Below are 26,507 nucleotides of genomic sequence, written 5' to 3'. Positions count from 1 at the left end.
AACTACAATCCCCAGCAGCCCGGAGAGCTGGGAGAAAGGGGGGCTCGCGTCACGTGGGCGCTCGGCCTGGGCGGGCTATTTCTCAGTGCAGCCGCGGGGACTGGGGCACCGGGGCCTTTTGTTTGGAGCAGCTGCGGGAGGGGGGCGCCCCCGGAGCGGCGAGGCCGGCGGCCTTCCCCAGCTCGCTCCGTCCTGGCCGCCCCTCCTGGGGATTGGGGGGCCACCCCCTGGGCCGGCCTCGCCTCAGGCGCCCCCGTCCCGCCCTAGGCCCGCCCCGCGCGGCCCGCCCTGCCCGCTTAAGGGGTGGAACCGGCTGGGCCTCCTCGCAGGGCCGAGCCACCTCCGGAGTCGCCGCCGCCACCCTCCTCCGCGCACCGAACCCCAGGCCGCCCCTCGCCCCTCAGGCCGCCGCCATGAAGATCAAGGATGCCAAGAAACCCTGTAAGATGGGGGCTTGGGCCCGCTGGGTCGGGAGAGCTCCCGGGGCCCGGCCGGAAGCCCCTGGGCCGAGCGGCCTGGTTCCGAGCCCGCGGCCGGTGCGCCGCGCGGGTTGGGGCGGAGGGACCCTGTCGGTGCGTTGGAGGCGCCCCTCCCCGTCCCCCTGCCCTTGCGGGGAACCGCCCGCCGCCCCCGGCCCTCGCCTCCCGCTTCCTCCTCCAGGTCTGCGAGGCGCGGGAGGGAATTTCTAACTCGGACCGCCGGGCCCGCTCCCCGTTCCGCGGGGCGTTGGACGGGGACGGGCGGTCGTGGCTGTCACTGCGCCGGGCCGCTGCCGGCCTCTGCGCTTTCTGCTCGTGTCCTTGAGATCCCGGTGGGCTCCTGGGAGCCGTCACTGTCGTCAGAGCTTTTAAACACCTGTGCATGTCACCTGCGGTGACTTCTTTTTGTTGAGCGTAAAAACTAGTTTATGTTTGTTGAAAAACAAAAAGATAAAAATCGCAGGTCTTTTTGGCCCCTCGAAGCTAACCATTATTATTGGTTAATGACTGTTAACCACTATTAAGTATTTTGGTGACCACTCAGATATTTTTACAACTCTAATTGCAAAACATTCTTTCGACGAGATCCAACTTTGGCCTGCTTTCTTTTAATGTTAGCCTTTTAAAAACTTTTTTATTTGTGTAAATGGCTTATTTAATCACTCAGACAGTGCGATTGTCATACTTTTAGGTGCATTCTTCAGAGCAGCTAGGGATGTGGGGATGCATGCTTATATTTTAGAACTGTTTATATTCTTCAGTTTTTTTGCATCTCACGTGATGCAACAGTTCTAAGAAATCTGATATAAAAGGGAGCGCCGACCTATTCCCACCCATCAGGTTTCTTGCAAACCTCAAAGGAGAGGCAACATACCAAAGCACCCTGAAAACTGCTGATTGTTATTTAAATGTAAAATAATTTGATCTTAATTTCACAGATGAGGGAATTAAATTTACTGAGCCCCAGAGTAACTCTTGCAGTGCAGAACCAACCAACTCTGTGCTAAGGGCGTTCAGGGCATCAGATCCACTGACTCACAGCCTAGTGCTCTTTCTTCTGTACCCACAGGGCATAGTCTAAGTACTTAGAGAAACAAACCCTTCTGATATGGTAGTTAGTTATGTCTGCCAATTAAAGCAAATTTTAATGATGATTTCTTGTGCTAAAGAGTTCTTAGCTCTTGTTCAAGGAGTCTATAAAATACTGGTGTGAAGGCTTAAATGACAAATTAATACAGAAGCACTTCTAATTTGCATTCGCTGAATTCAACTAATTTTGAACAGATGCAGTATGTAAAACCCTTGGACATCTTCCTTCAACGCGTACATTTTCTCTTTGTCTTAGAATTTGCATTTTGTGAAATTAGTTTACCTGTGACAAGCTCAGAATATGACGCAAGGTATTTTTTCTTTTTGCCATGATAGTGATTTGGTTACTTAGATCTGGGAAACTTATAATCACGTATGAATACCACCTCAGTCAAAGGTGTTTTCAACAAAGATGAGCATTAAACGTTTACAAAATAAACTTTAGGCTGAGAAATAAAAGAACACCTATTGATTAAATGTAAGTTGGCTATTACTACATGGTGGTACATTGTGAGACCATTAATGTTAAAATAGGGTCATGTTGAAAAACCAGTTAGGTAATTTGATTTTAAAATAAGCCCTATTGGGTTTGGCTCAGTGGTTAGAGGGTCGGCCCTCAGACTGAAGGGTCCCAGGTTCGATTCCAGCCAAGGGCACCTATCTTGGCTGTAGGCTGGGTCCCTGGTTGGGGCAGGTACAGGAGGCAACCAATCTGTGTGTCTCGCACATTGATGTTTCTCTCTCTCCCTCTCCAAAAAGCAATGGGAAAAATATCCTTGGGTGAGGATTTTTTTAAAAATCTAAAATTTTCATTTCATATATATAAAAGGTGATTTTAAAAAATAAATAAATGGAAGCTTGACTTCCTACTCAATTCTTTATGGTAAAAAATAAAGAATATCCTGTTTTTGTGTGTGTGGGAAAGAAAATATGAGCTGTCCTGGAAATATATATAACTGGAAAGTCTTGTAATTTTTAAATCCCTCCAGTTAGATACAGATATATTTGTTTTGTTTTTGGAGTACTTGTATAGGGTTTTTAAATTATAAATTTAGTGAGCACCTAGTATGCGTAAGGCACTAGCTATATACATTGCATCATTTAGCCCTTACGGCAGCACCAGAAACTAGAAGCTATATCTCATACTGGTTAAATAAGTGACTTTGGCTTCACACACTTTTACATTATACACCTACATGTTAGGAAATACTTGCTTTGAGATACATAACAGAGTATAAACCAAATACATGTATTTAGGAAATAAGAAAAGTAATTGGTTTCATCCTCTAGATTATATAACAAAAAGATTAGCACCTGAAATTATATGTGAATTCAATTCCAGAAGGATGAAGTCAAACATTAACCTAATGAAAAAATCTTTGCAAGTTAAAATATGAGAACCAAAATCATGGCGGTGTTTGCTTTGCCTCTACTTATGTTTTTCACACTGCTTTAGTATTAGATACTAAAGATATTAAAAATCCAAACAATCACGTGTTCCTCTGTACCTTGACTGATGTTACTTGTTAAGGTAATCAGGTTATTTTAGCCTTTATTTTGCTTACCTGTATGGCATGTAACATGATTAACAAACTGATAGTAAAATACATATTTTTTTAAAAATTTGATGTGATAAAGGTTTTTAAATCTTTGCTAACTGAAGCAGTAAGGTACCTGAAGTTATTGTCAAAACCAGAGAATTGTATAGCATTTCTTTATAGTTTGCATCTGTATAATTTGATTCCCTTTGTTGTAAATGCAGTTACTACCTAAGAATTATCACTTCCAGAAGACACAGGTAGTACTAAATTTATGGACCTTCATCTCAGAAGGGTTTTGTGAACTTGACCCCAAGGGCAAGGGAAGTAAAAGCAAAAATAGATGAATGGGACTACATCAAACTAAAGAACTTCCGCGCAGCAAAGGTAACCATCATCAAAACAAAAAGGCAACCAACCTAATAGGAGATATTTGCAAACAGTACCTCTAGTAAGGGGCTTATATCCAAAATATATAAAGAGCTCATATAACTCAACAAGAACAAAAAAGTTGTCAGAGGATCTGAACAAAGACACTTTACAAGAAGACATGCAAATGGCCAACAGATATCTGAAAAGATGCTCAATGTAACAAGCTATAAGGGAAATGCAAATCAAAACCACCTTGAGCCCTAGCAGATTTCTCAGTGGTTAGAGCATCGTCCCAAGAACTGAAGGGTCACAGGTTCGATTCCAGCCCAAGGGCACTTACCTTGCTTGCAGGTTCAGTCCCGGCCCCAGTTGGGGAACGCGCAAGAGGCAACTGATCGATGTGTCTCTCACATCAATGTTTCTCTTTCTCTGAAAAGCAATGGAAAAAATATCCTCAGGTGGGGATTAAAAACAAACAAACAAAAAACCCCACCTTGTTGAGATACCACCTCACACCTGTTAGAATGGCTGTTATCAATAGAATAGAGCTACCATATGACCCAGCAGTGCCTCTTCTGGGTATCTACCAAGAAAATTTGAAAACTTATTTGTAAAGATGTATGCACTCCTATGGTTATTGCAGCATTATTCAGAAGAACCAGGACACAGAAACGACCTAAGTGTCCTTCGACAGGTGATTAGATAAAGAAGGTGTGGTGCATGCACACAACGGAACACTGCTCAGCCATAAAAAAGAAAAGATGAAGCACTGCCATTTGTGACAGCACGGATGGATCTTAAGAGTATCGGGCCAAGTGAAATAAGTCAGACGGAAAGGACAAGAACCATATGATTTCATTCATATGTGGGATATAAAACAAAGCAACAAACACACAAACTCATACACACAGACAACAGCATGGTGGTTAGTTACCATAAGGGAAAGGGGGCCAAAGACTTGGTGACAGATGGAATCTAGGCCTTGGGTGGCAACCACTCAGTGCAGTACACAGACGAGGTACTACAGAATCGTACACCTGGAACTTATTTAATGCTATTAACGAGTGTTACCCCAGTAAATTTAATTTTTAAAAGTAGTATCATTTCCAGTAGATAATAAGGTGCAACTAGGTATGATAGTTTCTAATAACCCTTTAGATGTAACTAATTTATCAAAGGGGAAGAAATTCACCTGAAGTTTCCAAAGGAATTACAGCGCTGAAGGTGTGAATATGGTCATTTCCTTAGTCTAACAACACCAACATTTTTATTTGGCATGATATTGGGAACAGTAAAATTTATTTTATCCAAGAACTTGAAGTATGTCTGAAATTTACTAGCGCAGGTGCCCATTTTAGAATTGTGTTCCTTAAAATAAACCAGTAATGTTTTGAACATTTCCAGTATTTGATTTCTCTTTATGCTAAAGAACAGTTAAATCCTGGGCTGAAATCTGCATTGGGCCAGTAGCAATTAATAGCTCTTTAATGATTCTCCCTCACCCCTTTACCAATACTTAGCAAGATACCAAACTTCTATAACACACCTTTTTTTAACTTAACAGTCTAGCCCTTGTGGCTAGATATCTAATGCTGTGTAATCATTTAAAAAGATGATTGGACATGTGGGTTTTGTCTTTTGCATACATAATGTATCTGATAAGCATAATTCTTGGTAGTAGTCTATGCTTTGGTAGTTCCCGGAATTTTTGTAACTTATGGGGAACTAATGGCAGCTCTCTTCGACTCCAGTCAGAAATAGAATAGTAGCTACTGTTTGTTGTTTTTTTGAAAACCAAATACACAGCCCGGCCAGGCGTGGCTCAGCAGTTGAGCATTGACCTAGGATCCAGGCGATCAGGGTTCGATTCCCGGTCAGGGCACATGCCCGGGTTGTGGGCTCGATCAATGACTCTCTCATCGTTGATGTTTCTGTCTCTCTGCCTCTCCTTTCCTCTCTCTGAAATCAATAAAGATATATTTTTTAAAAAATATATTAAAAAAGAAAAAAAAAAGAAAACCAAATACACAAGTCACAAGAGATTCTAGGAAATTCTCAGTCTAGAAAAGTAATGTATATTTGCCATCATCAAAGCACTTATTTATACTTATGGAATGTGTGTTTAATTTTTTCAGTGTGTCTTTGGGTTCATTTCACCTTGGCAGTGGAGAGTTTTATTCTCAAAAGGATAAGAAATGGCCCTGCCCTAGCCAGTTTGGCTCAGTGGTTAGAGAATCGGCCCGTGGACTGAAGGGTCCCAGGTTCGATTCTAGCCAAGGGCACGTACCTCAGTTGCAGGCTCAATCCCTGGCCCGACAGCCAATCAATGTGTCTGTCTCTCCCTCTCTCCCTTCACGCTCCTTTCCACTCTCTCTAAAAGCAATGGAAAAATATCCTCTGGTGAGGATTTTTAAAAAGGCTAAGAAATGTGTAGGTTATATGCAGTAAGCAGCTCCTTATGCACTGGTGACCTACTTTTAACCTGTCCCTTGGCTAGAAACAACAAAGTTACTTGTCTGGTTTCTTAAGAAACTAATATTTTCATTCTTTCATTGCAGATAAATAATGTTTGAGCTCCATGCCCCCCCAAACACACACACTCATTTTGGTCAGTGACATAACAATTTTTTTAATGCACTGAAAAATGTAAAAGTGGTAATTAGACCTCTTGCTAAATGATAGGAGTGGTCATAATTAAGAATTTGTGACTTCTGTGTTCTTATTGCCCCCCCCATATATATATATATTTTTTTAGAAGAGCTTAATTTTTTAAAATATGTTTTTATTGATTTTAGGGAGAGAGGAAAAGAGAACTATAGATATGAGAGAAGCACCGACCGGTTGCCTCTCATATGCACTGGGACCTTTAGCTGCATGGAATGATGCTCAACCCACTGAGCCTCACCAGCAAGGGCGCAATTTATTTTTTTTATTGAGCCACTGGCAAGGCTGAGTTCTCTTTCAGTCCCTACCTTCCTGCTAGTAAGAAGAAAATTGTCATTATTGAGATCTGCTAGAAATAGAAGGGACATGTAATGTTCTAGTTTTCATATTACGGTTACTAAGAAATTCATCATTGCATTACAGCGTCTAGTTAGCCTCCTTTTAAAAACAGCACTAAAAGAGCAGACATAGTTAATAGGCTAGATATGAGGTGAATCCTGGGCTTTTTGCACTGGTGATTTAAAACACCTACCACTGTAGGCAATAACCCTTAAGGAAATCGTATTACTTTTCCAATTTAATTTAGTTATTTCATAGACCTTCTGTTTCTCTAGTCCAGTATACAAACAAGTGGATCTCACAAAGGTTTAAAATTGAATGGCAATAAATATTCTGTTATGTTTCATGAGTTCCTGGTTGTTGATAATTGTGTTATTTTTTGTGCCTTATATAACATACACATTTTATACTATTCTTCACTGTTAATGTAGTTCAAAACAAATGAGCAATGGAATATACTGTAATAATATAACATGGCTTTGCTTACAAATGTTTTTTACTTTCTGTGTAATGTTTTCTTTTTGAGATAGGACAGGTTTGGTTGTTTCACGCCAATAGATCCATAAAAGCCTCCTGAGAAGCAGTGGAAGGTTTTTGTTTTTATCATTTTAATGATAGTTATACCCAAACAGTCATTTTTCTCTGGGAAAGAGTCAAACATTAACACTTTCCTGCAGCGTAGGCTTTTTAAACGGCTTCATTCAGTGAGCCTTTTTATTGCCCACTTCAGTTACTGGACTTTGGAATTGGCAGTTGATATACCTTTAGGGTCAGAAACCTTGGTGCTCATCTATAGCTTTAGAAAAGTAGATAATTTCTTGGTCTCCAGTATTTTATCTATAAACCTGAAATATTTTCCTGGGTAGTAAGGTTCCTTTGAAACTTAATTCCTGGTTTAGGCTAAGAATTAAAAGGTCTTCACATAAGTGTTACTGGAATTTTTGCTTTGCAGAATGACAGTGTTTGGGTGTTTATAAGGTAGGAGCAGACAGGCTCCTGACGGAGAACAAAAATGGCATGAACTTTGAACCTGGCAATGCTGCCTCAGCTTTGTAGTTTGCTCTCTGAGTAACGTTGTTATTTGTATGTACATTTTGACACCTGTGTGTTTGACACTGACAGAAGCCCAGAAAGAACAACTGCAAGTGTTGTGTTTTTTAATGGGTTTTGAATTTTAGAAAATAAAGGTTTTTAGCTTAGTCTCATGTTGTAGAAATTTTTCTATCCCAAAATATACTTTATGTGGCAGCAGTGATTTCCACACTCCTTCCCCATGATTAATGATTATAATCATTAATCCAATAGAATTCATTTTGATTATGTAAGTCAGAAGGAACCTTATTTTATCTAATGCCCATTGAAAAGTACCCTAATTACGTATCTGTTAAACAGATTTGGAAAATTCTGAAGGAATCTCTGGTTTGTTGGATCAAAGCAGCTATTCCGTGTTGTTTTCTTTAAATGTGTTTGTCCAAGCAAATGCTTGGCTGTGAGTGTCCCTTCTGTAACTGTTGGTATTGCTGCTTGCTACTACTGATTTATTTGCAGAATGGGGAAAAGGCTGATTTGTGTCATTTTACATGAATCTGTTTAAAGGAAGAATTGTGGATTTCCTGAACAAAGTTAAATGTGATAACACATTCCTGTTTACCGAAGGATATATTATTATATGGTTTCTACTTTTTAAAAAAAGTTGCAAATGACCTATCATTTGTTTAAAAATTGTATTACTTATTTAAGATAGCCCCTGTTGCTAGCCACCCAACAAAATTAAGATAAAATTTAGGTTTTTTTCTGCATATTAATTATTTATACAAATTTATAGGTGACATGTAAACAAGTGCCTGTTTAGGGTATAGCTGCCCTAGCATCCAAATCATTGTCTAAATTCATTTTACTTTAAAAAAGAAAAAAAAGTTTTTGTTAAGATTTCCCCTGGGATTACTTGAAATGATTATTGGCCAATTTTATTACATTAAAATCTTTTTAGAAACCTTTTCAAGCCCAGGGTGATGACCTATTAAATAAGAATTGGTCCAAATTTTTCACATGCTAAGCATTTCATAAATGAAAAGGAATGCCTTGGTAGGAATTAAAAGGCCCTGGGTCAACTACAAGCATCCTGTTACAGGTTTTTAGAAAATACATAAAAACACTTTGAAGGGGAAAAAACCGAAGATATATCTTACCCCAAAAGTATTATAAATTAAATGCACGGTTGAGGGTAAATGAAGTTTGTGGCTAATTAACTCACTTCTAATTTACATTTCTAAAACCGTATTTTTATGCATTTTTCTTTTTTCTCTGCACAGCTTTCCCATGGTTCGGCATGGACATTGGGGGAACTCTAGTAAAGCTCTCCTATTTTGAGCCTATTGATATCACAGCAGAGGAGGAACAGGAAGAAGTTGAGAGCTTGAAAAGTATCCGGAAATATTTGACTTCTAATGTAGCGTACGGGTCCACTGGCATTCGGGACGTACACCTTGAATTGAAAGATTTAACACTTTTTGGCCGAAGAGGGAACCTGCACTTTATCAGATTTCCAACCCAGGATCTGCCTACTTTTATCCAAATGGGAAGAGATAAAAACTTCTCGACATTACACACGGTGCTATGTGCTACGGGAGGTGGTGCTTACAAGTTCGAAGAAGATTTTCGCACAGTAGGTATCTGTTACTCAAAGCCAAAAACCGATACCCATTCTTTTCAGTTTTTAAATATGGACTAGGTTTCTATTTAGTGTGTTTCTTAGATTAATTCCTCCTGCTGATTCACGACTAGCTTTTGATTTGGGGTATTTAAACACCTTTATAGGATAAGTAAAAATTGCCCAGATTTGGGTTGCTGTACACAATATTTGCTAAAACCTCACTTTAGGGACTGCAGCAATAAAAGGGACCTTAGTGAATTTGGCAGTGTGCAAAGCCGGGTATGAATGGGGCTTCACTCACTCTCACTGGCATTGCACTATTTGCAGGGCTTTGAGTATTACCCATATAGTCATCACTCTCAGGGCCATCTCCTTCCCAAAGCCCAGCTGAAGCCAGTGTCTCCTGATCAGTAGACACTTGATTGAAAGTCCCTGTTACCCTTTTTTCCCCTGGTTTTATGTTACTGTCTCAAAACGGGTTATGTGGATATGGCAAGAGGCCTATGTCAGTGCTGATTTGGTTTATGTGCTAGTGGAGGTTTGCCAGAGTTGTAGTCTTTTAACATTAGAATAAAGATTAAGAAGTTGGTATTTGGGGCTACTAAAATTTTTCCTTGAGCTCTAGCCAGCTTGGCTCGGTGGTTAAAGCGTCGGCCTGTGGACTGAAGGGTCCCAGGTTCAATTCTGGCCAAGGGCATGTACCTCGTTGCAGGCTCGATCCCTGGCCCCTGTTGGGGCACGTGTGGAAGGCAACCAATTGATGTGCCTCTCTCATATTGATGTTTGTCTCTCTCCCCCTTCCACTCTCTCTGAAAAGCAATGGAAAAAATATCCTCAGATGAGAATTAAAAAAAAAAAAAAAATTTCCTTGAAAATATGTATGTAAACCATTTAATTTCTCAATTCATATAAGAGAAGTGTTACTAAAACAGAAGTGATCACTTATATGGCTCACATAAGTGAGCCCTTTGTAAATTTGGGGCAGTTTAAAAGTCTAAAGTTTTACTAAATTTTTTTTCTTTAATGAATAATCCTGATTTGTATTCAATTTATTGAGTAATCTAAACATAAATTTTATGCCTTTGAGGTGAGTTTGGGCCTGTTTCCAAAAGCAGTGTTCTTGAGGCCAGCTTTCATCTGGCCATTGAAAATACTGATATCCAGATACGGAGTTCTGAAGTATCAGTGTTTTCTAGTGATGGAGTTCTATAATACTTGTTTTTGTTTGATGCTTATTCATTTATTAAGCTAATACTGAGCATCTAGCACATGTCAGTTATTGTGGTAGACACAAACTTAGCCTCGAAGAGTGCAGTATTCTAGACCACATAGATAAAGTGAGTTATAAGTAGGAGTACAGTGCCTTATAACTAATGCTATTGCTATGCAGAGAGGTGCAGTGGGAACACTGGAGGAGTGGTGCCCAACAAGTCCTAGAGAACTGTAAAGCTTCCCAGAGGAAGTGACATTTAAGCTGAGATCTTTTTTTTTTTTTTTTTTAAATATATCTTTATTGATTTCAGAGAGAGGAAAGGAGAGGGGGAGAGAGAGAGACAGAAACATCAATGATGAGAGAGTCATTGATCGAGCCCGCTACCCAGGCATGTGCCCTGACCGGGAATCGAACCGCTATTGCCTGGATCCTAGGTTGACGCTCAACCGCTGAGCCACGCCCGGCCGGGCTTAAGCTGAGATCTTTTATAACAAATATTTTACAATATACTCTTTACTAACCTGAAATGAATTTAATAATTTCAAGACTAGTACTCAAGCTGTAATATGAAGACAAGAAATTAAAGTACATATATATCAGGTAGATTCTCTGGTATGATCACATGGGAGGGCACAATGAAGTAGTTAGATTCCTGCACCTACACATAGATTTACCATGAATTCTAAAGCCATGAAAGCTAGATTTGAAAAGTTTTATTGGAGAATTGAATACCATAAATGGTGTTGCTGTTGATGTAACTTTCCACAATGCTAAAACAACAGTTAATAAAATTTCAGGCAGAAAGAAGTACAGCATTTCCTCAGGTTTTTGGTGGTTGCATTCCTAGCAATTTAGTATGTACTGAAACTATGTAAAAAATACTTTAGTGTTCATGCACATGACAGATAAAATGTTTTGTGCTTATGTAGGCTCAGATAATTATAAACAGATTTTCCTGCTGTTCCCTATAAAATGTCTTTCAGAACAAAGATTATGCAGGAATGTGATAATTCCTTGTTTTGCACAACGGCCCCACCCATTGCAGATGTCGGGCATTCCAAGTCCTTGCTGCTAGATGTTAGCTTTGTCCCCCTTTCCCATCTTTGTGAAAACTAAAATGTCCCCACAGATTTCCAAAATGCCTCCAGAGGTCACACCCACTGGACTAGATGAAATCCCAAAGAGAATTCAACAGAAGAAAAAAGTAAAAATGTGGGCGTCATAGATGATTTTGAAGTTTTCTAAAGTACATGAAAGTTATACAGTATAATTGAGTACTTTGAATGCTGTTTTTTGTTCACGTTATAAAACTTCTTCGGTATTTTTTTTACAGATTGGAAACCTCCACCTGCACAAACTGGATGAACTTGACTGTCTTGTAAAGGGCTTGCTGTATATAGATTCTGTCAGTTTCAATGGACAAGCAGAGTGCTATTATTTTGCTAATGCCTCAGAACCTGAGCGATGCCAAAAGATGCCTTTTACCCTGGACGACCCCTATCCGTTGCTGGTGGTGAACATTGGCTCGGGAGTCAGCGTTTTAGCAGTACACTCCAAAGACAACTACAAGCGAGTAACTGGGACAAGGTGAGGGACCTCTTTCTTCTCTTTGCAGCATTCACACCGTTCCAAAATCAATATATTAACACTAGCTTCATCAGCAAAATATACATTTGTGCAACAGCAAAAACTGTAGATGTGCAAATATAGGTTAGTGTTGCAGATAATATTGTTTTAAATGCATGTGTGTAATGACTCAAATTAAAATCATTAAATATTTATATTTGGTTAGCACCAATTGGCATTAAAATTTCCATAATATTAAGAGTGAATTTTTGCCCTGGCCCGTGTAGCTCAGTTGGTTGGAGTGTCATTCCCTGCACCAAAAAGTTGCCAGTTTGATTCCTGGTCAGGTAAATGCCCTGGCTGTGGGTTCGATTCCCAGTCGGGGTGTGTAAGGGAGGCAACCGACAGATGTTTCTGTCCCCTCCCTCCCTCTCCTTTTCTCTCTAATGTCAAGATTTTTTTTTAAGTGAATTTTTGTCTGAAATTATTCCAGTGACTTTTTTTTTCCAAAGCATTTTTCTTCTTTCCTTATCTTTCACTTTTTTCTAGATTTGTTTAAGCCTAAAGCTTGCCATGTACTGATTTCATGCAGAGTATTGGGCAACATTGTAATTAATTCTTATAGGATAAGTTAGCATGAGCTCTTTGAGATAACGTTAATGTCCCAAATATCCCTTAAAATTTTCTGTAGTATCTGAAACATGAATGTGAAATGAGATTTTAAAATTTTTCTTAAGATTCTGATATGTATCTGATCAACATTTAAGGGGAGTGGACATTCCTATTTATTTGAGAACAATTTGGGGATACTTTAGATTTATGAAAAACCTCATTTCAGTTTTAAAGTAGTACTCCTATTTCAATGATACTGAAATTTAATAAAATTTAAGTATTCAAGTATTTTAACATTTACATATTAATAAAATTCTTATTTCTGTGGTGGCTAAAACTCTACCTCCCTTGTAACTCTATGCCAAAGAATTACAGTGAAGTACAGTCATCCCCTTTTATCTGTTCTTTTGCTTTCCACAGTTTCAGTTACTGAAGTCCAAAAATATTAAATCATAATTTCCAGAGATAAACAATTGATAAGTTTTAAATTGCACACCATTCTGAAAAGCATGATGAAATCTCTGCACTGTCTTGCTCATAAATCATCCCCTTGTCCAGTCTCCACGCTGTGTGTGCACTCCCTGCCCTTTGGTCACACAGTTGCTGCCTCGGTGGGTGATCAGCTCCACTGTTGCAGAGTTGCAGAGCTTACATTCAAGTAACTATTTTACTTCACGATAATGGTCCCAAAGCACGAGAGCAGTGATGCTGGGAATCCGGATATGCCAACGAGAAGCCTTAAAGTTCTTTTTCTTTTTTTAATATATCTTTATTGATTTCAGAGAGAGGAAGGGAGAGGGAGAGAGAGAGAGAAACATCAATGATGAGAGAGTCATTGATTGGCTGCCTCCTGCACGCCCCCTGCTGGGGGTTGAGCCCACAACCCAGGCATGTGCCCTGACCGGGAATCGAACTGTGGTCTCCTGGATCCTAGGTCGATGCTCAACCACTGAGCCACACTGGCAGGCCTTAAAGTTGTTTAAGTGAAAGTTCTCCACTTAATAAGGAAAGGAAAGAAATCGTATGCTGAGGAAAATGAGTTTTCTATGCATGAAATTGTGGAGAAAAAATGCCTTCTGGTTTTGCTTTCACACCTCAAAGTGCCAACGTTACAGCCACGGTGCGTGCTAAGTGCTTAGTTAGGATGGAGAGGGCATTAAACTTGAGTGGAAGACATGAGCAGAAAACCTGTCCTGATTGATGGCGACGAGCTGCCCCAGAAAGCGTTGAGCCCATAGACTTAGGCAGGGGGTCCCCTGGAATGAGCGACCACATTCACATAACTTTTATTACAGTATATTGTTAGAATTGTTTTATTTTATTATTAATCTCTTAACTGTACCTAGTTTATAAGTTAAAGTCTATTATAGGTATGTATAGGAAAAAACATAGCGTTCATTACTATCTGCAGCTTCAGGCACCTACTGGAGGTCTTGGAACGCATCCCCCACGGATAAGAGGGAACGGCTGTATTGCTCAATTCTAAAAGACAGAAATTTAGCCTGTTAACTAAATTCCAACAGTGATTCAGGGATAACCTGTTAGAAGTTTAGGTGAGACTAGGGAGCAAAGACTTTGATTTTAGGGATTAGAGAGACATGATTTCATTTTGTGAGTATATCCCAAAGAATGATAGAGCCAAGTAGATTTCTTTCATTAACATATGATGACCAGCCTGACATAAATTTCCTCGCTGTATTTATTTCTAGGTCATGTAAATGTATCACTGAACGGATTTCAGCCTTGTCAGGCCAAGTAAATAGGCCTTTCACAAAATCATTTCCTGGAAATCATTTAGAATCACAGGTTTTCTCCTTTTAATTCATACAGTCCTGCCCCCGCCGGGTTAGAGTGTTGGCCCATGGACTGAAGGGTCTCAGGTTCCATTCCGGTCAAGGGCACGTACCTCAGTTGCAGGCTTCACCCCCTGCGCATATTGGAGGCAGCCAATCGATGTCTCTCTCTCTCCTGTCCACTCTGAAAAGCAAGGGAAAAATACCCCGGGTGAGGGTAAAAAAGTAAAAAAATTCATGTGGTACGAATTTTTAGCACTTCTTTTATATCCACATAAGAACATTTATTGTTAGCATACAAAGTATAAAGGATGAGGTGAAGTTACTGGAAGATATAAAAGACCCTCCTGTCTTCGCGTTGTTTACACCAAGTGGTCTTTTCCTCGGTTTCTTCTTCGCGCTGACCAGGTAGGTTTTGATGAGCAGTTTAACCTTTCCTCTCCTCATGTTGCTTTCAGCACTTAGCAATAGCAGTATGTCATTTCTGTGTGTTTTTTGAATAAACAAATGCTCCACCTTTTACTTGGGAGAAAGAATACAGTGTGTAAATGCAGCTCATAGAGTTTTTTTGTTTTCCTTAGCCTTGGAGGGGGAACCTTTCTGGGCCTATGCAGCTTATTGACTGGCTGTGAAAGTTTTGAAGAGGCCCTTGAAATGGCATCCAAAGGTGACAGCACCCAAGCTGACAAGCTGGTCCGTGATATTTACGGAGGAGATTATGAAAGATTTGGTCTGCCAGGTTGGGCTGTAGCATCGAGGTAAGTTTAACATTTGTGTTGTAATTAAAGTTGCTTATTTGTATCCAAAATATATAGGGAATTCATAGAATTTAAACCAAAAACCCCCCAAAACAATTCAGTTACAAAACGGGCTGGGGACCTGAACAGACATTCTCCAAAGAGGACACACAATGGCCAATAAGCATATGAAAAGATGCTCAACATCACTAATCATCAGGGAAAGGCAGATTAAAACCACAATGAGATACCACCTCACACCCATCAGAATGGCACCATCACTACGTCCACAAACAATAAGTGTTAGTAAGGGTGTGGAGAAAAGGAAACCCTCCTGCATTGCTGGCGGGATTGCAAACTGGTGCAGCCACTGTGGAAAGCAGAATGGAGGTTTCTGAAAAGGTGAAAAATAGAACTGCCACATGACCCAGCAATTTTTCTGGGTATTTATCTGAAGAAACCCAAAACACTAATTTGAAAAGACATGTTCACCCCTAGGTTCATTGCAGCATTATAGCCAAGTTACAGAAGCAACTTAAGTGTCCATTGGATACAAAAGTTGTGGTACTTATGTACAGCGGAGTATTACTCAGCTATAAAAACGAATGAAATCTTTCCATTTTCGACAACATGGATGGAGCTAGAGGGTATTATGCTAAATGGAGTAGGTCAGACAGAGAAAGACAAATACCATAGGATTTCACTTCTGTGGAATCTAAAAAACAAACGAATAAACTTGTAGATACAGAGAACAAATTTGATGGTGCCAGATGGGAGAGGATTGTGGGGGGTGGGTAAAAAGGGGATTGGATTAACATGTACAAATCACCAGATATAAAAACAGTCGCAGGGATGTGAAGTACAGCATAGGGAATATAGTCGGTAAACATGTAATAACTATGTATGGTGTCAGGTGAGTACTAGACTGATTTATCAGTGATCTTTTCCAAAGTTATATAAATGTCTGATCACTGTGTTGTACACCTGAAACTAATACAATATTGTGTGTCAGCTGTAATTGAAAATTAAAAAATAAAGTTGCTTGTTTAGTTTTTAGAAAGCATTAAATATATCAGGAAGTTGTAATGGGCCTTCCTCTTACCCAGTTTAGGTTCTAAGTTCTGAACACTCATGTAGTTTGAAAATTAGATATTAAAAGTCTTCCTGAGTGCACCCTATAGGAAACCATTTTTATTAATTCTTGAGTATCTTTTCAGTGTTTTTTCTGTGTGAAAACAAATACATATATCCTTAGCCTGCCCTTACTTGGAAGGTAATATTGATATACCATTGAGTAGCATACTGTGTATATTTTTTAACAGCAATATAACCTAGTCCCTGCCTCCGTCACTCCCTCCCTCCTCCCATCCCCTTTCCTTCCCCATCTCTCCCTCCCCTCCCTTTGTCCCTGTTGACAGCTTTATGGTCTTTCATTGCTTGGTGGTGGTTGGGTTCATCCCCATTATTTTGCTATGTACAGTTCAGTGGATCAGTGGTTAACCCTGTATATGTGTAGATTTATCTGTAGAATAAATTCCCAAAATGTATGAAATGTGGCCTTTTATCAGCAGGTTTGATTTTGTTTGTTTTTTCATTTCTCTACAGTTTTGGCAACATGATTTATAAGGAGAAGCGAGAAACTGTCAGTAAAGAAGATCTAGCAAGAGCTACTTTAGTTACTATCACCAATAACATTGGTTCTGTGGCACGAATGTGTGCTGTTAATGAGGTAAAAAATTTAATTCTATGAAAAATGTGAATTGGGGTTTTATGTCCATATAGCAGGGCTTCTTCATGTTCCTCAAGGAGGCCTACGGGAGAGAGACTTAATCCATTAAACCCGAAGGCTCATTAAGTCTGTATGTTATGCACGCAATTGTTATATTAACTTTAAAGAAAGTAGCAGGTAATTCAAATCAGAAAAAGGACAAGTAGACATTTACATTCACTTCAGAAACACAGCCACGTGCCGCTCAGTGACCAGGGTGCGTTGTAGAAGTGGGTTGCGAGGCGATTTCATTGTGTGAACACGCAGCGTGCACTCCTCACAGAGCCACATGGTGAAGCCCACCCCAGGCTGCCTGGGAGCCTGTTGCTCCTGGGCGACAAGCCTGTACAGCACGTTGCTTACACCAAACATCACGAGATTAAACACGAGGCCTGTGAGGCATACTATTCACAGGGCAAACTGTCTTTCTTATAAGTAGAAAGAGAACACTGTAGAGTAACAATAAAAGGTATAGTAAATGCATGAACTATAGTGACAGTCGCTTATTCTCACTGTCAAGTCTTCTGCACTGTCCGTAAGTGTGCTGTACTGCTATATGACCGGCAGTGCAGGTGTGCGTACACCGCATGTCCAGAAGCACGTGAGTAATGTGTTGGGCTCCGACATCGACATGGCTGTGACGGCTGCGACATCACTAGGCAGCAGACGTTCTCAGCTCCGTCATGACCTTACAGCACCACCATCATGTATGTGGTCCAGAATGTCGGCCAGAATGTTGTTACGCAGCCGTGGCTGCACGACCTAAATCTGCTGAAGATGTAGGAGAAACTAGCGGTGCGGGGGGTCCTGTTAATGTTGCGTTTGACGGGGGCCGTGCGTGGAAGTTTCTTACCGCCCTCGGCTTCTTTACAGTGCTGCCTTGTTGCATACGGATCAAGCAGCATTGTACAGGGCTATGAAGGCGCTGAGACCGCCCCTCGCGAGAACAGTGGACACTGATGCGGCGCGCTCACGGCGAGACTGAGCTCCCACTTGGGCTACTTTTATTCGAAGGAGGCTGTATTTGTCCATTTTTATTTGTAAATACCAAGTGCTTTTAACTGGATGGATAACTTGCTTTTCAAGGGAGCCCTTTACCCTCATTGCCTCACTCGATGCACAAATACAGGTGGCCGTGTGCCAGGCCCATTCCGCATTAGCGAAGGAAAACGGTGGCGCTCACATCCATCCTAGTGATGTGCCAAATAAGTGAATTAGTTACTCTGTGTCACGTTCCAAACACTATTTTTCAAAATGAGAAAATCAAACAGGACAGAGAGAATTGAGACTGGACTAGAGTGTGGCAGAGGACAAGTTGCTGTGTGGTTGGGTGGTTGAAGGGGGCTTTATTGAAAATGTCACCTTTGGGCAAAGATTTGAAAGAAATGAAAGAATCATAGGTGTTGATATTATGGGAGGACAGAGGCTCCAACAGAGAGAACCAGTGTGCAAAAACCGGAATTAATCCTCTGAATTATTGGTTAAATCCAGTTTTCTCTCTTTAGTTTCTTCATATCAGTGTAGTTAAGTTGGTTGAGGGAGTCACTAGCAGGCCTTTTAACCTCAGTTTTGGAATATTTCACTTTCGAGGGTTCACTTTTGGAACCTTTTTCCTTAGCCCTGTAGGTCTAGATTTTCACTGGCCAATTTTCTTAACAGTGATTAGGGCCATAGTTGACACTGTCCAAATTCAGTGTGCAAACATGGGCGCTCAAAACGTCAATATATTATTGTGAGAGTAGAAATTGAGAAACCTGTTATAGAGAACACCAGTTCCTGCATCTGAGATTTCCTAATCATAGGTGCACCTAAGGAATCACATTAGTGAGTGGAATCTTATTAGGGTGACTGGATGGGTCAGGCTGGGGACAGAGAACACTGGTAGCCTAGGGTGGGTGTGCATCCATCCAGTGCCCCAGTCAGTGTTGTGCTCCACCTCACTGTATACTGTGTAAAGTCCACAGGTTGCGTGTCATTGTTGAGTATATATTGCAACATGCTGGCCAAGTTTACAGCTTTTTTTAATCCCAAACACATTTAAAATTCTTTCTTGGTTTGTCTCCTTTAATCTCATCAACAGTGCTTCCCCCAGATTGCTGTTAAGTGGATTATTTCTTCGCCATTTTCAAAAATAGGTCTCATCTATAATCATTTACTAGGACCTTTTCCAGAACTTTTCTTTTTTAAAATAGACTATTTGTTAGAGCACTTTTAAGTTCACAGCAAAAATGAGCGAAAGTACAGAGAGTCCCCATACACCCTGAGCCCCCCCACGCGAAGCCTCCCCGGTCGGCCAGCACCGCACGGGCACGGTCATCACCGCACACCGACACGGACACTTCACCTCCCGGAGGCCGTGGTTTACATTTGGGCTCACTCTGGGTGTACATTCCATGGGTTTTGATAAATGTGTAGTAACATGTCCAGAACTGATGTTTTTAAATCTACAGGATCAAGGAGGGACATGCCAGCGGCACGATCAAAGGGTAGTTTACATTTCTCAGTAGAGGTTTTGTAAACTTTCTTGTATTGTAAAATCTACTCATAAATTTGTTCTTGAGGTCATTTCCTTTGTTCTTTTCTTTTAGAAAATAAACAGAGTTGTCTTTGTTGGAAACTTTTTACGAGTCAATACTCTCTCGATGAAACTTTTGGCATATGCACTGGATTATTGGTCAAAAGGACAACTGAAAGCATTGTTTCTAGAGCACGAGGTATGATAGAAAAGTAATGCATTTTGTTTAATAGCAGTTTTTATATGCAGGTTTCATATATTGCTTCTTGCTCTGTATTTATAAGTAAAGTGCAAAACAACGATTTACCTAAATAGTATATTGATTCCCTCACTTCAGGATGAATTGGGATGGGGGTTACTGTAATCTGGCAGGCCCCCCGTTATGTTGAGAACTTCACAGCTTTTCTGAGAGAGCAGTAGCAGGTCTGTGAGCTCCTTAAATACAGGGTTGCTTTTCTTTGGTTTCTTTTTTTAATTTTCTCCCCTGAGGTAACAGATGTTAAATGTGAACAATACAAAACTATAATTTAGCAATGAAAATTCTGCTAAATCTCCCCACCACAACCTCACCCCGCTGCTGGAGGTGACCACTGTTAACATTGGAGATTATTTTTCTATATTGTTTTTTGTGGGGGGTTTTCCAGTTTGTACACTGCAGCCAGTTAAATTCTGAAGCAAATATCAGTTCGCATAATGTTTTGGATTAAGTAAATTTACCCGGAATTACTTGGTTTCTGATCAGTGAAATGGCTGTAGGAGTGTGAACAGCACAGGCTCAGAGTGTTGTCTGCAGAGCTCGCACGTCCCATTGTCGCCGCTCTCACTGTACAGATCAGGATGGCGAGCGCCGAGCGGCCCTCGTGGCATGGGGTCACTGGGAGGTGGCAGGCGCAGCAGGAGGGGGCACAGAACTGCAGTAATAGCCCTAGGAGCTTTAGTGTCTAAAAGCCACACTTTATCGCAGCTCGTGTGGCTCAGTGGTTGAGCATCGACCCCATGAACGTAGTTTACCAGTTCAGTTCCCGGTCAGGGCACAAGCCCGGTTGCGGGCTCTGTCCCCTAGCGGGGGCATGTGGGAGGTGGCCGATGGATGTTTCTGTCTCCCTATCCCTCTTCCTTTCTCTCTAAAGAAATCAATTAAAATGTATTTTTTTTAAATAAATAAATGCCACACTTTAAAAATAGTTGTTGTTGTTAATCCCCACCCGAGGATATTTTTTCCATTGATTTTCTAGAGATGGGGTGGGGGGAGAAACATCGATTGGTTGCTTCCAGCAGGAGCCTGGACTGGGTAGGGGGTCTAATCTGCAACCGAGGTGTGTGCCCTTGACCAGGAATCTAACCTGAGACCCTGCAGGACAATGCTCTAACGACTGAGCAACACTGGCTGGGGCTAAAAATCGGTATTACAAAGGTGTATGTATATATTGAGAATATAGTTTTAAAAAAATTTATAATAGCTGACAAAACAAATTGGTAGATTATTGAATAGATGTTCTTAAATAAATAGATATAATGTAAATATATGTTTTTAATAGTATTTAATACTGTATGCTAATGTAAAGCTGCACTACTTTAATTAATAATTGTTTTTAAATTATACAGGGATACTTTGGAGCAGTTGGTGCACTTCTTGGGCTGCCAAATTTCAGCTAATGCGTCAGGTTTCTCTGCTAAAATAAATGTCATCCAAGAGGAACGAAAACCAGAGGCATTGCCGCATTATTTGTCACTGGGAACCAAAGTATAAAAGAGTAGCACTAATCCTGTTGATTTTTAAATGTCAAAATGGTGAGCTGCTAAACGTTGCCATATTAACAGAGAACTCGGTAGCAGGTGAAGTATTTCTGATTGAAATGCTTTCCCTTCTGTATATAGTCAGTGTTAAATCCTTAAATGCAATACAGCCTCTGATTATTGAGCTTTCTCTCAAAAAGATTTTCTATTTATTTTCTGTAGCCAACATTGCAGTACTGTATGCTCAAACAAATCTTAAACGTCTCAGAAATGTTTCGCTCATGAAAATAATTAATTCTGAATATTTGTACGTCTGTTCTGTGTGTTTTGGTTACTAGTAAGCAGACAGTAACATACCCTATATCAAAATTAATTGACCTGGCAATCAAAGAGGATCCTTTCATGTGATTTTAGAAATGTCAAGGCAATATTAATGAGTCATTATTGTCGTTTTCCTAACATATTACCCCCAAAAAGCGTGTTTATGTGATCTTTCCCCAGATGTACAACCTTTTTCAAATGCCATAATTTAATTGAAATACTGTTGTTAAATATTAGCCTGAATTTTAAATGAATCCTAGAAAATGCACATATTTGGTGACATTGCACTTTCTGTATTTTGTTAATCAATACACTTTAAAATGTTTTTTTTTAATTGGAGGCTTAATTACTTATTTGAAAGACTGATGAGGTCCCAGGACTGTTGTAATGGAGTGTGGTTTGCATGCTTTGGAGAGTTCTTTCTATAGCACCTTTATCACAGGCCCAAACTCAGTCCTTTCTGTTTAATTAGGTCTGAACCATCAAAGCTAAAGACCTAATTCTGTTATGAACAGCAACAAAGTCACATTTGTTTTAAATTGATGTTATGGAAACCTACAGGAGTTCTTTTGAAACTGGCATTTGGAGGCCGTACTGCAGAATTATAACAGGATCAGTGTTTGACATTCCCGTAATAAAGAAATTGTAGTTCCACAGTTTATAAATCCCTTTGCCTTGGAATCTGTTCTCTATTCTGAATCATTTTTTATAATGTTGTAAACCTTTTCTGATTTTTACTTTGGCAGTAACATTTTGGAGTCTAGTAGTTTAGCAGAGCTGTTTGAGACTGTTTGTCATGGTTTTTACGAAATAGACTTGAGGAAACTCCACCTCCTTAAAATACCAGTAAATCTGGATGTGCTTTGAAGAGCTTAAAACTGTTTACATTACAGGAAGACGCATGACAGTGTGTTTTTACAGAACAGTCTTGCTCCATGGAGTACAATTTTCAGTAGACTATCAAGAGGTGCTTGATAAAGACATTTCTCCTCAGAGTTTTCAAAATTTGTGCTCAAATACTTAAAATTCGGTTTTCTTTATCTAGATAAAGACATTAACATGAGTAACAGGCATGAATATGTTAGAGGGGAAGGTATGTCAATGTAATTTTTTAGAATTTAGAATATTTAGAACGGATCCATGTCAGTCAATAGTCATTTTGTAAACCTACGACCAAAGGTTTCTTACTTTCATGTTTCCATTGTAGTGACTAAGTATTTCAGCCAAAAGCTACCTATTCAGTTTAAAAGTTTGTGATTTGGGCCTCAGTACAAAAACTTTATTTTTAAATGACCATAACTTCAAGTTATATTTCTGTGGCAAACTGTACATCAGCAGCTCTAGGTTTAGGTGGAAAGAAATGGAATGATCAAAGTCTATGTAAGTTAAAGTTTGATTGATGCTTTGCTTCGTGTGATTCATGCTTCCTGTCCTTCAGAACCGCAGCTGCTTATTAAAATGCATACAAAGGTGAGTCCCATCTCACCACTCCTGCCCTTGGCTTTCCTCATGTACAATCAGAGTTCCTGGAGTAATAGCGCAGAATTATGACCAAGGCTGCCGAGACTCTAGGTTTGCATTGTGATCTCAAGAATTGCCATGTGAGAATACAGTGGAAAACAGGTTTGGTTATAAGCCCAGTCACTATAATGCCTCAGAGTTCTGTGTTCTGTGTTCTGGACCAGTGCTAATAGAACTAAACTGTGAGCACATGAAATTGTGCATTTTCCAGTAGGCACATTTAAAGGAAAAGAAACGTGAAATTCATTTTCATATGTATTTGTATTTAATCCAGTATATCCGATGCGCTGTCATTTCAACATGGAACCCATGGGAGAGGCTGTTGGGGAGATGCTCTACGTTTGTTTGTACTTAATATTCAAACAGTTTGCATTTTACACTTAAAGTGCATCTCAGGTTAGACTGACCACGCTTGAGGTTCTCAGTGGCCACGTTTGGGTGGTAGCTGCTGTGAGTGCAGTTTAGAACTAGCTCTTAAAATTGGGCTTTTTAAAAGAATGAGAGGGGAAAATACGGGAACCTTTTTAAAAAGAGAAAGGGGAATAGGAGGTCACTCATTTGGGCTAGTTTATTTTACACAGACAAGCTGTATTTCTGACCATTCCAGAAACACCTTACGTTGTGGCCTGGTCGCATCGTGGTGTGTCTCATTTCCCCCGTGATACCGGTAGATAAAGTGCCCAGGACACATTCTAACTGCCTTCAGCAGTCTCCAGAGTGCATATTTCCTTCACTGAGCATATGTGATGATTCCAGTGACTTAAATCCCTCACCTTATCTAATGAATTGTGAGGAGCCAGTTTTAAAGGATGGAAAAGAGGCCTTGTTTATTCCTTGTTGAGTCAAGTACACATCCAGATAACCTGGGTTTAATTTTCATTCATAAAAACTCAACATTTCAAATGCAGGGAGCACTAATCAGTGTTTTGAGGCTTCGTAAAAAACACAAGGTCTAGAACTTTCCACCCCCACCCCCAAAGAGATTGCCTTTTAACTAGGGAATTTTAGAACTGATGGCTTTCAGTTCTACACCCCGACCTCTCCAAGGACGAAGCATGAGTAGGCGGGCCTGCCTGCGGACCCGGCCGCTCCCGCTCAGCTCCCTTAATTAAACGCGGGGGCGCTCAGTTTGGGAGAGGCCAGTGCTGCTGCCAGCAGTATACGTGGCGATTGACGGTCCTTTAGGAAGGTCAGAGGACTTGCCAAATGTTGGACTCTGCAGAGGTTCCTGAGTGTTTTGCCCTGATTGCTGTATTGTCAGGACCGGTCTCCGGAAGTTTCGTTTCTGTCATTAAAATGATGCAGCTGAAAAGGGGGTTCCTCCTCTGTCCCACGGGACTCGCCCTCTAAGTGCGTCCAGCCCATCTCGCCCGACCCGAGGTGCATCCTGGGCGGAAGCTTAGCGAGGGGACAGCTTCCAGATGTCCTGTAACCACTGATGGTTACAGAGAAAAGTTTTCATATTTTGTTTAGTATATCATTTTTTTTCTGGTTGAGCACATAATGCTTTTTAATCTATTGCATTTAGGAATGTAGTTTAGAAATTCTCCTTCAAAGCTATGTAAAGACTGAAAGACTATTTGCCAGAAAAATGAGTGTTTTTCATTTAACTGTTTTGTGGTCTGTGTAAACAAAGTACTAGAAATATATTCTTTTGTAATAATACTCTTTGACCTGTTTAAGATGATTTGCCACGAAATGGCAGTGATGTCCTCTCTCCCCAATAAGTTGCTTTATTTTAGTGTTTTATTCTAACATCGAAAGAATTCAGCCAACTTTTTTTCTATCATCAGGTAGCTCACAAAATAATGCGCTTTTATACTACCACCTGTTTTCAGTATTGAGCTTAGCAATTGGCAAAGACCCAAAAAAGTATTTTTTTCTTTTTTTGAAGTGTTTTAATACAGCCTATTTTAAAACAGTGTGTTGTGAAAAGTTAGCCCAGCTTTTCAGCCATGTCTAAATTTTGAGGGATTTCCACTGTCAGAGCTCCGATGTCCTGCACGTTGCCTCTTGTGTGCTCAGCAGACGTGGGATCATAATTTGCTATTGGATTGGAAATAGCACTGGCCACTGGTCTAACTTCTTTACATGTTGTTTCCTTTATTTGTAAAATGAGGAAATTGATTTGTCACAGTGAGATCATCCGTTGTCACCAAGTTCCCGGGAAAGACGGTCACTTGCGTCTTCCGTGGCAGCATTTACAGTGACTGAGCATCTGTTCAGATACTGACATCATGTCTTGGAATTTATTTTATTTGCATAGGCCGGTAGGTGCTGGATTCTGAATTCTCACCAAACCAGTAGAATGGTACTAGTTCTTTCTCATCATGTTGTGTTACCGCCTGCAGTGGCCTCGTGGATACACCTTAGAGTAATACGAAGGGGTAAATGTGTATTAAAGTGCGCGTGCATGTGTGTCTACTGCAAACTACATGTAGCTGGGTTTTCTGTTGTGTTAACCACAGAGTTAAATTGGCATTACTGTGACTTCTTTTACACTCGCTCTTTCTGTAGTCGGGTTATTTTTCTTACACATTTTTCAGTCTTTCTGCCGCAGCTGCCACTAATTTTGTGTTTAAAAGAGCTAATGAGGAATGTATTTTTCAAAGGAGTAAATGAAGTTAAAAATCAAGATTTTGAATTATATAAATGTGCAACTGAATTTCAAATCTAAGGTAGTGCTATTTTTCTTTTTTTTGCTATTTCTTAGCATCCTTCATACACTGCAGTGCTTACATACAGTTCCAGCAGCTTTCAAAGGGAACATCAGCTTCTACATAATTTGTAAAGTACAAATAAATAATGCAAATAGTTTGAGATTATTTTAGCCTGCATCCCATCTCTGCATCAAATGGCTGTTATACCTGGCAGGCAGTAGTTATTAAGCCATTTTTAAATTTGCCTTTTTTTTTTTACGAGGTACATTTAGAAACAAAAGGTGACTTTGTTAGACCTGACGCCAGTATCCTAGTCTCCTTGTCCAAATATAATGAATGGAATTAGATGTAAATCATGTTAAGATGGTTTCTATCACTTTTTTTTACTTTTTAACTGGAGTCGAACGGCATTTGTCTTAATTGCGCCCAGTCACTGACCAAATCCTGCACCGATGTGGGTGTGTTGACCTTCCTTACAGAAGCCATTTCCGTTTAAGTTGCCTTAGGCCCTCGCGTTGCCCTTGTCGAGTCTGAACTTGGTCGTGTTGGAATTCAACAGAGTCTGTGATGTAAAGACGTCCGATACGCTACAGATTTTATTCATAACAAACTAAGTTATAGCCTGTGTAACCTGTAAAACATTTTTTGTAAATTGTCTAATTTATTTTTTCATTTATGTACAGTTTCTTATGTAAATTGTAAAAATGTTTGTTGTGGCCTGTTCTGGAAACATCCTCCTACTCCTCTGTAATGCTTATTTGCATGGAAGAAACTTGGGTTTCGCTGGTTTGCAGTTACGGCCGTTACGCCAGCATCAGTACTCTGCCTTCTTTTCTGTAGGTTAACTTTTTCTAGTTTTGTTCATATTCTAAATAAATGTCAAAATCATGCTTATTTCCTACTTTCCAAATAAATTCTCTAAGTTGTTTA

At 40.1% G+C, this 26,507-nt stretch overlaps 1 protein-coding gene across 1 annotated transcript; it reads left to right on the top strand.

Annotated features, from left to right (window-relative positions):
- Positions 1-74: 74 nt before the first annotated feature.
- Positions 75-26,507, top strand: PANK3 (pantothenate kinase 3). Its single transcript, XM_081135930.1, has 7 exons — positions 75-441; positions 8,794-9,146; positions 11,681-11,934; positions 14,900-15,076; positions 16,661-16,784; positions 19,412-19,537; positions 20,944-26,507. The coding sequence occupies exons 1-7, from the start codon at positions 414-416 to the stop codon at positions 20,992-20,994; spliced, it is 1,113 nt and encodes a 370-aa protein (XP_080992056.1). The 5' UTR covers positions 75-413; the 3' UTR covers positions 20,995-26,507.

The sequence above is a fragment of the Miniopterus schreibersii genome (assembly GCF_964146895.1).
Source record: "Miniopterus schreibersii genome assembly, chromosome: 4".
NCBI classification, from domain to species: domain Eukaryota; kingdom Metazoa; phylum Chordata; class Mammalia; order Chiroptera; family Miniopteridae; genus Miniopterus; species Miniopterus schreibersii.
The sequence above is the reverse complement of the archived record's forward strand: the minus strand, read 5'-3'. Positions and strand labels throughout refer to the sequence as shown.